This window comes from Vicugna pacos, chromosome 5 (genome assembly GCF_048564905.1).
Source record: "Vicugna pacos chromosome 5, VicPac4, whole genome shotgun sequence".
In the NCBI taxonomy this organism is placed as follows: domain Eukaryota; kingdom Metazoa; phylum Chordata; class Mammalia; order Artiodactyla; family Camelidae; genus Vicugna; species Vicugna pacos.
The window spans coordinates 55,319,008-55,335,846 of NC_132991.1; the positions used below are offsets into that span (position 1 = coordinate 55,319,008).

At 33.5% G+C, this 16,839-nt stretch overlaps 1 protein-coding gene across 3 annotated transcripts in view; it reads left to right on the top strand.

Annotated features, from left to right (window-relative positions):
• Positions 1-16,839, top strand: part of FSIP2 (fibrous sheath interacting protein 2) — an 87,770-nt gene that overhangs the window by 20,017 nt on the left and 50,914 nt on the right. For all 3 annotated transcript variants that reach the window (XM_072961269.1, XM_072961270.1, XM_072961271.1), the window contains exons 10-13: positions 4,854-4,969; positions 5,800-5,845; positions 7,039-7,145; positions 9,320-9,380. In XM_072961269.1, coding sequence (XP_072817370.1) covers positions 4,854-4,969; positions 5,800-5,845; positions 7,039-7,145; positions 9,320-9,380 — 330 coding nt within the window. The remainder of the gene's footprint in view (positions 1-4,853; positions 4,970-5,799; positions 5,846-7,038; positions 7,146-9,319; positions 9,381-16,839) is intronic.

Below are 16,839 nucleotides of genomic sequence, written 5' to 3' on the forward strand. Positions count from 1 at the left end.
CTCTTTAGTGGAACATAGAAACCTTACCACTATAAGTGTCTCCTTATCCCGCTCCCCTTTGTTTGGGTATCTTACGTATTACATCTGCATACATCAAACCCCCATTCAGACAAAGTAATCATTATTTCAAGTGGCTAAATAGGGAAAGAACAGTCTATTATATTTGTTCAAATAGTTAACATTTTGGTTGCCCGTGCACTTCAGATGTTTCTGGTCCCAGATTTCTTTCTGATACCGTTTTCCTTCAGTCTATAGAACTTCCCTTAGCATCTCTTTGAGAACAGATTTTCTTGAACTGAATTATCTGAGTTTTCCTTCATCTAAGAATATTTTTATTTTACTTTGATTCTTGTCTTGAATGATACTGTTTACACTTGATATAGAATTGTAAATTGTCAGGTTTTTTCTGCCAAAACTTTAAAACTGTTGTTCCTTTTCATTGGGTTCTCCATGGTTCTGATGTTTAATGTAACTGATATGATATTATATACAGTCTTATGTGACTTATTTTTTACATTCCACATTTTGTTTCAAAAGTTTTATCTATGTGTTACCTGATATTTTACTTCATTTCACTACTGACCCTGTCCCACGGTGTGACTATCCCATTGTGTGAATATACCACAATTTTTATATCTGTTTTTCTTTTGGTGGAATTATCTGTTATTTGAACAATATTGCACCGAACATTCTATACATATCTCCTGGTACTCGTGGACGAGATTCTGTAGGGATTATATGCCTCAATATGGGATTTGTGCGTCATGTTCCCTCTTCTGAGAAACTGTTTTCAGATCTCTTTGTTTATTTTCCTACTGGGTTATTTTTCTTATGAGATTGAAAGATTTTTTTTTTGTCAGACATTCATCTGTTTTATATATATATATATATATATATATATGGTATAGCAAATATCTTCTTCCAATTTGTGATTTGTTTCTATTTTTATCCTTTGATATACAGAATTTCTTAATTAAATATAATAAAATGTATACCTTACTGTTTGTGTATTTTGTTACATTTTATGTGAGGTTCATTTATATGAGATATTCTCTTAGATACAGCAAAGACAATCTTTTGTCTTATTTGTGGGAAGTATTTCCATAATTTTGTTAATGACTTTTTTTGGTTTTTCTCATCAAACATTTCATATATAAGCAAAAACCAACAGAATCCTTATGTGCCTATCTTTCAGCTTCAGAAGCTCACGGACAATTTTGTTTTGTCTGTGCCCTCAACTTCTCTCTGCTGCCATATTGTTTTAAAGCACACCCCACACATACTGTTTCATCCATCAGTATGTCAATATGCACCTAAAAGATAAGGATTATTTTTAATGCGTAACCAGAATACCATAATCACATTGCACAAATGAATAATTCTTTAATGTAATCAAATATTTAATCATTATTCAGCTTTCCGGTAATCTCATAAATGTCACAAAAGTATTTTGATTACTTTGAATCTACAGTGACACATACTGTAACAGTTTGTCTTATGAGTCTCTTAATCCACAGGCTCTCCTTCCATATATCCTTCTTCTTTCCTCCTTCCCTCCTCTTTTTTAAAATTACAGTTTATTTGTTGAAGAAACTGAGTTGCTTGTCCTGTGGAGCTCCTCAGAGACTGAACTTTTGCTGATTGCATCTATATGGCTTCTGTTATTTCTTCAGTATTTCCTGTAAAGTATTAGTTCAATCTATACACTTTCAGGTTCAGTTTCTTTAGCAAGACTGATTCATAGATGGTGGTGTGTCTTTCCATCAGGAGGCATATAATATCTCATTGTCTTTCTCTTTGTGACATTAGTAGCCATTTAAGTTCAAGGGCTTGATCTGTGAGTTAATTAGGGGTTGCAAAATTGGGATAGTTTAATGCCATCATTCCTTCTTCATGAATTAGCTAGAATGTCTAATAAAAAGAAACTTTCCCTCAACTACTATTTGGTTACGCTGTGGTACAAGATACTTAGGAAAAATAGACTGTTGCTTAATATTTTGTCGTCATTCATCAGTTTTCAGAATGATGAATTGTCGGTGAGCAGTTAGTTTTGTGTTATGAATTCAGATTTATGTAAATGTGATGTGCTTAAATTCATTGCTATTATTGTGCTTATTAATGCTGAAATTGTGACAGCTCTGGCCAGTGACAGCCCCTTGAAGGTAACTCTCGAGTCCTCTTTGACACAACTGTAGTGATTTTTGTTAGCTTTTTTGCTGTCTGAGAAGATAGGATTATCCAAGCTTATCTTGTACACATTCAGTTGCTTCAGCACCATTAAGTTTCAGTGGCATCTTTGAAAAGATAAAGTGGTCATACATAGTTGGAACTTTTTCTGGACATGGTCTTCTGTTTTATTGGTCTGTTTGTCCTTATGTGAATACAGTATTCTCTTAATTACTGTAGCTTTATAGTAAGTCTAGTAATTTGGCAGTTTTACTTCTCCAACATTTGTTGTTTATTTCCTTAGAAAATTTACTTTTTAGAAATAAATTTCCTTAGAAATTTCCTTAGAAAATTGCATTTCCTTAGAAAATTTATTTTTTGTTGAAGAAAGTTGATTCATAATATTGCATTAGTTTCAGGTATACAGCATAATGATTCAGTTATTTTTTGTAGATTATAGTCCATTATAGGTTATTACAAGATATTAATTGTAGTTCCCTGTGCTATATAGTAATTCTTTGTTAATGTATCTATTTTATGAATAGTAGTTTATATCTGTTAATCCTGTATACTCCTAATTTGTCTCTCCCTCATTCCTCTCCCCTTTGATAATGATAAATTTGTTTTATAAGTCTGAGTCTGTTTCTGTTTTGTGTAGACTCATTTGTATAATGTTTTTATATTCTACATGTGATACCATATAGTATTTGTCTCTGTCTTATTCCACTAAGTATAATATTCTCTAGGTCCATCCATGCTACTGCAAATGGCAGTATTTCATTCTTTTTATGGCTGAGTAATATTCCATCACACACACACACACACACACACACACACACACACACACACACACTCATGCCACATCTTTTTAAGCCAATCATCTGTTGATGGCACTTGGGTTATTTTCATGTCTTGGCTATTATAAATACTGTTGCTATGAACAGTAGTGTGCATATGCCTTTTCACCTTTCCCATTTCTACAGCATAGTCTACTGGGATATTATTTGGGTTCACCTTTCATTTCTTTTTCTTGCTGGCTAGGACCTCCAGAACAGTGTTGAACAAAATGGTGATTGTGTACATCTTAATCTTGTTGCAGAATTTAAGGCTAAGTGATTTATATAAATTAGAATATTAGCTCTGGATATTTGAAGATAGCTTTTATCAGAGGAAGGACATACCTCCATACTCCTTATTCATTAGGGAGTTTCATCATGAAGAGTGTTGAATTTTATCATGTTTTTCCTTGAGCTTTTGCGATAATCATCTGAATTTCCTCCTTTTTTCTCTTAATATGGTGAGTGACTTATTTTTGAATGATAAAACAACCCTGCATTCTTGGAGTAAGCCTCATGTATTATCTTTATTATACATTGTTAGATTCAATTTATTTTATTTATAACTTTTACATCTTTTCATGGGGGGAAATGGCTCAGTTTTTCTGTTCTTGTACTGTTTCATACTGTATAAAGATTTTTATATTTGAATGATTCTGGTCTCAAAGTTGGGAAAGGAGTTTACTCCTCTTCAATTTTCTGGATGAATTTGTATAGAGTTAGTGTAAATTCTTCCTTAGATATTTTGTATAATTCAGAAGTGAAGTCATTTGAGTCTGAAGTTTTCTTTATGGAGATGTTTTTAACTACATATTCCATTTCTTTAATAGATATAAGGTTCTTTATATTTTCCATTTATTTGTGAATGAGATTTGATAGTATGTGTTTTTCAAGGAAATTTATATGTAAGTAATGTCCTTTACATATAAATTTTTAAATGTATTGCTATCCATTTTTCATAATATTCCTTTATTATTATTTTTAGTATTATCTGTAGACTCTATTGTGCTGTTGTCTCTAATTTTCCTGATGTTGGAAATTTGAGTCTTTTCTTTTCCCTGATCAATCTGTCTTTTCAGTTTTATTCAACTTCTCAAGGAGTCAAATGTTAGTTTATTTTCTCTCTTGTTTTTCTGTTTCTTTTTCACTTTGATCTTTACTTATTTCCTTTCTTATGCTTACTGAATGTTGAGAAGGATATGGAAGAATCAGAACTCTGATGCACTGCTGAATGGTAGATGATACAATCACTTTGGATTAGGCATTTAGGCATTTCTTAAAAGTTAAACATATACCTACCATATGACTCAGCCATTCCACTACTAGGTATTTACCCTACAGAAATGAAAAACATATGCCTACACAAAGACTTGTGCATGTAAGTTCATAAGTATTTGTAAGTTGCCAAAACTGGAAGCAACCCAAACAACAGGTGTGTGGATTTAAAAATTGTGACATAAGCATACAATGGAATACTTCTCAGAAATCAAAATAGGAAAAATTATTAAAACATACAATATTATGTTGAGTGAAAGAGCCAGGCAAAAAAAGAGTGCATAGTATATGATTCCATTCATATAAAATTCTAGAAAATTCAGGTTAATCTTGTGTGAGAAGTACAGAACAGTGTTGTCAGAGGATGAGAAGAAAGAGATGGATGGATTACAAAGGTGGATGAGAAAATTTTTAGAGATAGTAGAAGCTTTATTTTTGTTGAAGTGATGGCTTCACGGTTGTAGACATTTTAAAGTTGAGGAAACCATGCAATTTAAGTAAGTACAGTTTATTGCGCTTCATTTATACTTCAATGAGTTCTTTAAAAAATATGCTATTTGTTTCATTTACTTTTAGGATCCTCAGTAAACACTATCCATCAATCTCCGAGTAGTTCTAAGAATGTTGATAAAAAGTCATCACCTTCTAGTGCTTGTCATCCAGATGTACAAGATAATGATACTGAACAAAAGGTATAAAATTATGTCTCAAACTTGTGTATGGTGATTATTAATTTATCTAGTAAAATTTTACTACTATGAACCATCTCCTTCTCTAGCATGTTACTGACTGGTTAGGCAAATTAGGGTCCATTCCTGAGAACCGATCCCTTTCCCTGGATATGTTGAGTTACCTTTCTGCTAAACTCACTGTGTAATTTAGCAGAAACTAATCCAAACAAACATTTAGCAATTACAATGATAATAATATCTATTATTTATTGAGTATCTCCTGTTACCCAAAGCCCTGTACTAAGGCAGAAGGATAGGAAAATGAAGAGATTGGTTACATAGTATACAAAGAAGAATAAGACATAATTATTCCTCTTGAGGGCTCGTTGTCTAGTGGGGCAGACAGACACAGAAAAATGTTATTGCAATAAATTGAGAGCCGGGGATGATAAATTTCATTTTGATTCTAAGCAATATGTTTTTAAAGCATTAGATTAGATTAGAATAGGTTGGATTGTATTTCCCTGAAACAAATTGAATGACTAAACTTTTTAGAATGAGCCATTCAATAGATTACCATGTCTTTAAACAAAATATGAAGTACTGGAATAGGAGCAGTTTTATACCTGGCTACATATTAAACTCAATTTTGAACTAGTTCAATTTGAGATCCCTGTGAAAGGTATCCTAGAAGGTTGGTAATAAGTATTGTCCCAGAGACAATTTTCATGAGAGAATTAGAAGATAAAAGGGAATAGAATCTGTATTAATTTGGTTGATTACTAGAAGGCAAAATCTGTTTCAAAAGTAAAGTGACTAATGAATGTTCTTATGTTTAATGTACCATATAGAAAGAAGGAGAGACAAGTAAAAAATCAAGTATTTTTGATGATAGAGGTAAGAAAATAAAACATTCACAATTGTTCTGTCATTTGTTAAGTACCTAATTGTGGTTTCATCATACAGTTTCTCAAGTTATTTGTTTTACCTGATTGTAAAAACCATGGTTATTTTGGAAGATAAAGCATGGTATAAAATTGTTTATGAATTTTGATGTTATAATTAGCCTATATTTGAATGATTGATTGATGAAATCAACTTTTGAAACTTGCAAAGTGTAGAAAAGTTGGAGTGCCTACTATCGCTGTTTCTGGTGATAGGTAGAGTAAGGTACTGACATGCTATGGTTCGATAGGTTGCAGTACAGAGAACTGTCCCCAGGAGGTTCCTCATACTCCACTGCCATCAGTTCCCCACAGACAATAAATCCTATCTCCCATCTCCCCTTGAGTGGAATATACAATAGCGAGTTTCTCTGTACTTTGTTAGATTCCTGAAAGTCACTAAAAACACTCCCATGCACATCTTACATACACACAGAGAAACTACTAACTACTACACACCTCTATCCAGTGGCCTGTGACCACCTGACATTCAGTACAGAAACCAAATTCCTCGTCTTCCTGATCCTTCTGTTTTTATTTAGGCACAAAACTTATCTTATTTCTGACTCTTACTTTCTTGAATTTTGTATCCCACAGCTGCCACTTTCTAACTCTTTAGTTTCTCTTTCCCTCTCTTTTGTTCCATTTCCACAGCTGCTGCCTTTGTTTCCTCCATCCTTGACTATTTCAGTAACCTTCCTCAGATCTCTTCCTCCTCTTTAATCTACTATACATCTTGGTGTGAAATCAGTCTTCCTAAAACACAGTTTTGATTATTCTGCTATTCAAGTTGTGAGTGGTTTTCCATTGTAGACTGAATGAAATGCAGACAGTTAAATCTGCCAGTGATTTGTGGGACTAAGATGGTATAATATTAAGTAAATTAGGAATGGAGGATAAGGATCTCAGACTTATTCCTGAGGGCAATGGTGAACCACTGGAAATTTGTAGATACTGAACATAAAGAAAGGTCATGTTATTATTGAAGATACTTTCTTAACTCAAGTAAATACCTGATTGATATAAGCCAGTTATTGTGGCAGCTCTGTAGAGAGAACATGGATCAGTTCTACCCATTAATGTTGACTGTTGTTCCAGAAATATTATCTTCTCATCTATGTAAAAGTATCTCTTTTTTTTCTCCAGGAGATGTATGTATCTCAGCTCAAAATTCAGTTATTTCAGCTCAGAATTCACCTACAAGAAATTTTCCCAGACTGTCACACTCTTCAGTGGATCCTCCAAAAAATGAGGTATATAACATTTCTTTTGCCCCACAAACAGTAAATGAAGTACAATCTTATCATCATTGGTATAAAAAATTTTATTCATGAAATGACCATACAGGACAGCTCTATTCCCTGAAATGATTCATACTCTAACAAAATGTTAATAGCTCTAGGATAATCTTCCTAAATATAGGTAACTACATGGTAGTTCACAGTACATACCTGCAGCCTTCAGAGAAAGTATCAGATTGGGCTTTGACTACTACTGATGGATTGTTCAGAGGCAGATATATCATCTCTCCCCATTCCCTTTTGACCAGTGGTCAGTTACCTGCTGTTGAAAAGTTACTGACAAATATTAAGGGTGCGGCTTCTGAATGTAACACAGATTTTTATTTATTTTTATTGAAGTTTAGTTGACTTACAGTGTGGTGTTAGTTTCTGGTGTACAGCATAGACTTTTTCTACGGGTTGCCAGCTTGCTATTTATTATAGGAGTCAGAACATCTTTCATTCCATTAGTTAGCACAGTACTAACCGATTCAACTGTGCTAAAAAAAAAAGTTAACATGGTTTGAAAGAGATTTCAGTAAGCTAGAAATGTGTAAAATTCTTTCCAAATGAATTCTGTTTGATTAGACTAGAAAGTATTATCATTTTGCGTGTCCTCTAATGCATGATGATCGAGAGACTACATTATACAAAACTTGTAAATGTGGTTTGTTTACCATAATATGCTTCTCTGTAGCATGGTTTTATTGTAAAGAAACATTTTACATTTCAGTGTTTTACTGTGTTAATGTCTACATTAAGCATGCTGAGTCAAAAAAAGAAATTTCTTAACTTTGACATTTAAAGTTCTCCTAGTGCCCAACAAATGTCAAAGGGTATGCCATTTACTAAAAACCAAACCAAGACAAACAAACAAAAAACCCCAAGTCTTCTTTAAAAATAGTGTGTAAATTTTATTATTGAACTTTTTTGAATAATGTGTATATTATTAAATATGTCATCCATAGTGCTCTAAAATGAGTATTGAATGTCCACAAATAACTAATTTATCATGAGAAATACCATGAGAATTTTATTATGGTAAGTATTACATCCTGTTTCCCTCATTTTGTACAAAGCCTACCACTGTCAGAAAAAGTATTTTTGGTGATCTTTGATCAGCTCTGAGACCTAGAAATAAAAAGGCTATTGCGCTGGACTTACTACCCTGAGCAGGATGAGTTATTGGACTAGTCTAGAGAGCCAAATCCTCATTTATTCAGAGAATCTACTCACTGCCTTCTAGCTCTACTTAAACTTTTCTTCTTTTGTTAGCATTGTTAAAAAGCACACATATTCATTTGTCCCATCATGTTGATTAACTTCCTTACTAATCAGTCCACTCCTAAGATAGTTAATTTACAAATAAATAATGTTGTGCAGAAAAGAGTTAACATAGCAAGCTTGGGACTACCATCTTTATAAGGGCCTGCTTGCAAGACTGGCCTATGGCTAGTATTTGGGAACTTAGCTCTTCTAACATTCCCTAACTGATAGGGAACTTTCCCTAACTGAATGGGTGGTTGCACTGTACCTAGATTCTGCAAACAATATGATTTTTGCTGAACATCTGATTTCCTTTTGGGAGGCTAGAATTTTAGATGTGCACTAGGCAGAGGATGTGTTTATGACCAGCCTTCAATAAAAACCTCAAGTGCTGAGTTTCTAATGGATGTCTCAGGCAGAAATGTTACATATGCATTGCTGAGTTTTTTATTGCTGGAGAAAACCATGTTCAAATGTGTCCTTTCATAGGAGGGAGAGAACATAAGGAAGACTGTGCATGGATTTTTCCAGACTCAGCCTATATCTTTTCCCCTTACTTATCCCATAGTGTATCCTCTTATTTTAATAAATATTAGGTGTAAGTACAACCATATTCTGAGACCTATGAGTCTTAGCAAATTACAAATGTGTGGATAGTCTTGTGGCCCTCCTATGATACAACTTTGAACTTTTGAATTCTGTAAATATTAGATGTAATATAACCATCAAAAATGCATGCATTTCTTAAAAATTGACATTTAAGAGAAGTTCTCAAAGTCCTAAATCTCTATATTCTGAGTATATAAATAATAGTTGATGTTCAAATCCTGGAAAAAAATTCTTTGAGGATGTTTATTTGTTTTGTTGTTTGGATTATGTAGAAGGAGATAAACGCTGATTGGAACAGAAAACCAAAGAGACCAAGCAACCTCTGTGAATCAGGTAAACATCAGCGACAGCAATTGACAAAATTGTATCGTCTCTTAATTCATTCTTTCAACTAACATTAATTGAGCTCCTGCTTCACGCCAAGTATGGTGCTAATGACTGAACAAAGAAAACCTATGGTTCTTACCCAGGGCTGTTACAGTGTAGTAAGGAGATAGTCATGCCAGCAAGCATAACCCAGTATGATAAGAACAACAGTGAAAGCAGGTGTGTATGCAAATCAGAGGAAATACAGAGAACTCAGTGCCTAGGTCTACCTAGGGTCACCAGAGAAGCCTTCACAGAATAGGCTATCCTTAAAACACGAAAGATGAGGTGGAATTTTCTATTGTAATTTTGAAAAAATTGATACCTTTAAATGTTAATTGTTCTCTCTTTGAATATTGAATGCCTTTCTATTTGTTTAGAAGTTGCCTTGAAAATTGTTTTATTATATACATCTATATGACATAAGTATGTGATAAAGGAAATATACTGGTTTCTGTGCTTAAGTTTATTCCTAAGTAATTTTGTTATTTTTGCCATTTTTATAAATATTTTCCTCCATTCATGCATAGATTTCTAATGCTAGAGAAACACTATAGTTTTTCATCTTGTATCCAATTACCTTACCAATATCTCTTAATTTTATATATTTTTCCTAATGTTACTTGTTTTTTCTTAATGGTTACATGAGAGTTTTAAAAAAACTTTCCCAAATGTTTATACTCACTTTAATATCTTGTCTAAATACAGTTACTGGAACTTCCAATATTAAGTGACATGGCAGTTAACAATATACCTGTTAAATTCTGTGTTTTACATGAAATAGCTTTTGTGTTTTGCCAGTTAGGTTATTTGCTCTTGGTTTTGGTAAATATACATTATTCTCTTTAAATAGTGTCTTTTCCTAACTTATTTGTAGTATTGTGGCTGAAAATGACATTATTAATTTCATTTTATGAAATAAAATTATTAATTTTTGAAAAATCTTTTCCAGTAACTATTAATATAATCATGTGATGTCTCCTTTAATTTATAAGGATTATGTTGATAGATTCTAGCATATACTATTTTCCCATTTCAGAAATAAATCACACTTGTATTATACTTCTGTATATTTTAAAACTGAAGTAAAACATACAAACAGAAAAGACCAGAAAATATAAATATACAGCTGAATGAAATTATCACAAAGCAAAACATCCATGAAATCACAGACTGAGAAATAGAACATTGGAAATCCAGCAGAAGGCCTCATTATATTCACTTTTGATCAATACTCTCTCTTTTCTCCACTGTCATTATCTTGATTTCTGATATTATAGCTTAGTTTGTATATCCATTTGTGTATATTCATGCAGTTCCATACCATCTTATTATCAAGCCAGTACTGTACTGTCTTAACTACAAAAGCCTTGTAGTAAATGTTGACATCCAGTAGGGTAACTAAAGCATCTTGGCCATTCTTAGCTTTTTGCCTTTCCATTTAAATTTTAAAGAGCTTGTTGAATTGCAAAATAAAATCTTACTGGGATTTTTATTGGAATGGCATTAATCTGGAGATCAACTGCAGGCAAATTGACATCTTTTAAAGTGTTATGTCTTCCAACCCAAGAACATATTTAAATTTCCTTTAATTTCTCCCAATAATGTTTATACTTCTGTGTCTTAAATTTTATTCATTAGATTTATCCCTAGAAACTAGATTTTTATATTTTAAAGAGTATCTTTTACACTTTATTTTATATTTATTGATGTTATAATGAAATAAAACTAATTTTTCTATATTGGTCCACAACCTGGGTAACTTCAATGATTGTTCGTAATAATTTATCTGCAGATTATTTTAGACTTTGTAGATACATAATAGTGTTTTCTACAGATGTCAACTTTATTTCTCCCTTTTCAATCCTATAGCTGTTTTTCTTGACTTATTAAACTGTCTATTATCATCAGTCTGTGTTGAAGAAGGCTCTCTTTTTGTTCCCAATCTGAGAGAGAAAACTTAACATTTTGTAATTAAGAATCCCTGCTTACTTTTTTTTTTAGGTCTTAACATATTAAGGAAATTGTCTTAAATCTTAAGCCTACTAAGAGCTTTCATTATGAATGGATGTTGAAATTTGTTCAGTTGGATTTTTTGTTTTACATCTATTGATGTTCATATGCTTTTTCGCCTTTATTCTGTTAATGAATTATGTTGATTTTTAAAATGCTGCTCCAAACTTTTCTTGCTTCAAATAGAAAATCATTTGATCATTATGTATTATCCTTTTTCTGTGCACCTATATTCATTCTCTTCATGTTTTGTTTTACATTTTTTTGCTTCTGTAGTCATGCAGCGATAGGCCTGTTACTTTCATTTCTCATTTTGTCTTTTTTGGCATAAGGTTGTGCTATCCTCATAAGTGTTCCATCCTTTATTTTCTTCTGGAAGATAAAGATAATTTTTTTTCCTTAAAGGTTTCATAGAATTTACTGGTGAAGCTCTCTGGGCAAGGAGTTACTTTGTTAGGTAATTTTTAATTAAAAAATTTTAAATCTAGGATCATTTAGTTAGTCTTCGTAAGTTTTCTTTTTCTAGAAATTGATTGATTTGCCTAGGTTTCCAAATGTATTAACATATTCATAATTTCTCATATATATATATTATACTAATATTTTAACTTTTTAATTAAAATTAAAAGCATTTAGAAAGTACAAATTTTTGTGTTCAGTAAATTATCACGAAGCACACAAACCTATGTAAACCTCTGATATGAACAATAAAATAACCTGCACTGCAAAAGCCCTCATTCTGTTCCCTTCAAATCAAAACACCCTGCCTCCTTTTTGTCCTCTTGATTTCTACCACAATAGATAAGTGTTGCCTGTTTTTTTAACTTTATGTAAATGTAATCATGTTGTTTTCTTTCTGGCTGCTTCTTTCAATATTATATTTCTGAGATTCATACTGTCTTTGTGTATAGTTATAATTCACTTTAATTGTTGTATATAGTATTCCACTTCATGAATGTACAATTTATTCCACTGTTCATGGATATGTGGATTTTCCAGATGTGAGCTGTTATGAGTAGTAACTTATGAACTTTCTGGTATATTTGTGTGTGTGTGTGTTGTGTGTGTGTGAATGTGTTCTATGGCTATATATCTAAGAATAAAACTGCTGGACTGTTGGGTATGTATGTATGTGTTCAATTTTAGTAGACAATGCTCAAGAGTTTTCTGAAGGGATCTCACCAGTTTCAACTTTCACTAGCAGTTAATGAGAGTTCTTGTGGTTTCATATCCTTTTCAACACTTTGGTATTGCAGACTTTAATTTTAGCCATGTTGGTAGATTGGCATCTTATTGAGGTTTTAATTAACATTTCTTTTAGTAGTAATGAAGTTTCAGTTCTTTATTGGCCATTTGGATATCCTGTTTTGTGAAGGATCTACTTAAGTTACTTACCCATTTTTCTATGAGATTGTGCCTCTATTTCTTATTAATTTGTTAGGTTTTTTAGACTCTACATAATGAATCCTTTGTTGTATATAATAATATATTCTCACAATATATGCCTCTCGTTTTCTCTTATTATGGCTTTTGAAGAACAAGTTATTATCATTCAAATTCTTTTATTTTTGATGAGTTATTTCTGTGTCCTGTGTAAGAAATCTTTTCCTAGCCAATGTTAAATATATTTCTTTTTTTTTAAATATATGTGTGTGTGTGTGTAAACTTAAGTTCTATTTTGTTAGCAAATTTCAATTATGCAATACACTGTTATCAACTATGGCCACTATGTTTCACATTAGATCCTCAGATTTATACCTAAAACTTAATACCTTTTACCAGTGTCTCCCTATTTAACTCATGCCCCAGCCCCTGGAAACCACCGTTCTACTCTCTGTTTCTGTGAGTTCAACTTTTTAAAATATATATTCCACATGGAAGTGTTATCATGCAGTATTTGTCTTTCTCTGTCTGGCTTATTTTATTTAGCATAATATGCCCTCCAGGTTCATCAGTGTTTTTGTAAACAGGGTCTGTGTGTGTGTGTGTGTGTACCATATTTTCTTTATCCATTCATTCATCAACAGACTCTGAGTTTGTTTCCAGACCTTGGCTATTGTGAAATTGTGAATAATGCTGCTACAATGAACATGGGAGTGCAGATACCTCTTTAAGATAGTGATTTCATTTTTTTTTAATGGAATTGGGGATTGAATTCAGGACCTTGTGCATGCTAAGCCTGTGCTCTACCACTGAGCTTTTACCCTCCCCACTCATTTTTTGGTATATACATACATATACCTGGAAGTGGAGTTGCTAGATCATGTTGTAGTTCTATCTTTAATTTCTTGAGGACCCTCCATACTGTTTTCCATAATGGCTATACCATTTTACATTCCCACCAAACAGTGTGCTAGGGTACCCTTTACCCACATCCTCACCAGCATTTGTTCTCTCTTGTCTTTTTGGTATTTATCCTGACAGTGAGATGATATCTTGTGGTTTTGATTTGCGTTTTCTTGATGATTATTGATGTTGAGCATCTTGTCAGATACCCGTTGAACATTTGTAGGTTTAAATTGGAAAAATGTCTATTCAGTTTCTCTGCCTATTTTTTAATTGGGTATTTTGCAGTTTTATTGCTATTGAATTGTATCCTTATGTATTTTGGATATTAACCACTTGTCAGATATCTGGTTTGCAAATACTTTATCCCATTCGATAGGTTATCTTTTCATTTTGTTGATGGTTTTCTTTGCTGTGCAAAAGCTTTTTAGTTTGCAGTGACCCCACTTATTTTTGCTTTCATTGTCTTTGTTTTGCTGTCAAATCCAAAAAATGCAAGACTGATGTCAGGGAGCTTACCCCCAAAATTTTCTTCTAGAAGTTTTATAATTTCTTGTGTTCAAATTTAATTTATTCTGAGTTGAATTTTGTGTATGGTATAAGGTAGGGCTCCAGTTCCATTCTTTTGTATGTGCTTGCCCTGTTTTCCCAACACCAGTTTATTTAAAGAGACTATGCTTTCTCCATTGCATATTCTTGACTCCTTTGTTATGTTAGTTGAATATGTATATATGTGGGTGTGTGTGTATGTATATATGTGCACATGGGTTTATTTCTGGGCTCTCTGTTCTGTCCCATCTACCTCTGTGTCTGTTTTTATGCCAGTACTATGCTGTTTTGATTACTATAGCTTTTTTTGTGTGAGGTTACCATGGCACTAACATAAAACATTTTATTGGTATAACAGTCCATTTTAAGCTTATAACAATTTGAAATGCAAAAATATACAGAAGCTCTGTATTTTACACTTTTTGCCTACACCTATTTTATGTTTTTGATGTCAAAATTTAGAGTTTTATATTTTATCCCTTAACAAAATACTATGTTACAGTTTTCAGTACTTTTGTCTTTTAACTTTTAATCTAGACGTCTGAGTCCTCTACCCACCACCGTTACAATGAATATTTCAAATTTAACTATATATTTACTTATACCTGTGCTTTATATTTTCATGTGTTTTCCTGATAGCTGATAGTATCCTTTCATTTTAATTTAAAGAACTCCTTTAACATTTGTTGTAAGCTAGCCTGTTGGTAATGCAACTCCTTTGGCTTTTGTTTATCTGGAAAAATCTTTCTTTCTCCCTCAATTCTGAAGGACAGTTTTGCTGGATAGAGTATTCTTGATTGGCAGTTTTTTAATATATCATCCCAGTTTGGGGGCCTTCAAAGTTTCTGCTGAAAAATATACAGCAGCAATATGGGAGTTCCATTGTATGTAAAAAGTTCCCTTTCTTTCACTTCTTTTAAGATTCTCTGTCTGTAACTTTTAACAGTGAAGTTTAATGTGGTTGATGTGGGTCTCCTCGGACTGATTTGTTTTCTTAGGCCTTCCAGGATCAGGATAGTTGTTTCTCTCCTGGATTAGGGTTGTTTTTAGCCATTATTTCTTTGAATAATGTTTCCACTGTTTTCTCTCTCTTCTCCTGGGATCTGTGTAATCCTCATGTTGGTCTTCTTGATGATATCCAATAAGTCTTTTAAGTCATCTTCACTCTTTTTCATGCTTTTCTCTTTTTCTCCCCGGATTGGTTGAATTCCAGTCTCTCCTTTCAGTTTGCTGATTCTGTATTGTCTGATCTAGTCTGCTGTTGAACTCCTCTATTGAATTTTTAGTTCAGTTATTGTATTCTTCAGCTCTATGATTTCTGTTTGGTACTTTTAAATCTTTTCTCCTTGTTGAAATTCTCACTTGCTTCGTGCATGCAGTGCTATCTAGACCTTAGTAAGCCACCTTTGAGACCATTATTTTGAACACTCTGTTGGTAAATCACTTATTTCTGCTTCATTAAGATTGGTTTCTGGTGATTTATTTCTGGTGATTGTTCTTTTGTTTGGAACACAGAGTCCCTTGTCTCTTCATTTTCTTGACTCTCTGTGCTGGTTTCTGCCTATTAGATAAAACAGCCGGATCTCTCAGTCTTGAATGAGTGGCCTCATATAGGGGATAAGCCTTGTCAGTCAGCCCAGCCTGAGCTCCTGGTAGCCTTTCAAACCTTTCTTATTGTCAAGGCTGTGATCTTTGTTTCTGGTGGCTACCAGTAGTTGAAGAGCCACTAAGTCAGTGTCCCCAGTAGAGGATCACAGTCATTATCTATTGTAGGCTGATTAGAAGCTGGACCCTCAGGTATCATCGAGGAAGTTTGCAGTCAAACCCCTTCCGGGGAGAAACTGGGAGATGGGCTCTGTGCTAGTTACATAGTTGGAAGGGAGTGTGCCTGCATACTTTTAAAAACTGTTTCTTTGATATAGTCCTGTGGGACTTAGAATGCAAGGCCTGTTGACTATCAGAGCTAGGTGATTTAGGGGCCCGTCCCTATGATGACGGACATAAAGTTTGGCATGGTAGATGTATGAATAAGCCCTCACTAGGGAGGTGTTGGTGAGTTAGTTTTATTTTTGACCAAACTGGAGGGAGATGGTGGTCAAAGTGCCCACTGGCTGCCCCGGGTTCTGGAGAGAATCTTAGATGGATGTTATTTAGAAGCTGGAACCTCAGGCAACAGCTTGTGAAGGATGCATTCACATCCCTTCCAGGGGAAGACTTGGAGATGTTTCTGCTCCCTGTGCACTGAACCCTGGGGAGATAACCGTGATGAGTGCTCATGTGCCCACTGAAAACTACTTCTTCGTTTGATATAATCCAGTGAGACTCTTTAATCAAAGCCCAATTGGCTTTCAGAGCCAGCTGTTTGGGGCACCTTTCCTTCAGATAGGGTACTATGTGCATTGTCCAAACACTTTGCTTTTCAGGGAGAAGCAGATTTGGAAGTTCCCTCCCAATTGTATGGCATTGTGCCAGGGATGTGGTTTATGCAGAGTGTGTCTCAGCCTTTCCTACCCATTTTGATGTGGGTGCTTTCTTAATTTCCTGATGTGATGGAGTCACTGAGCTAGTTTCTGGATTT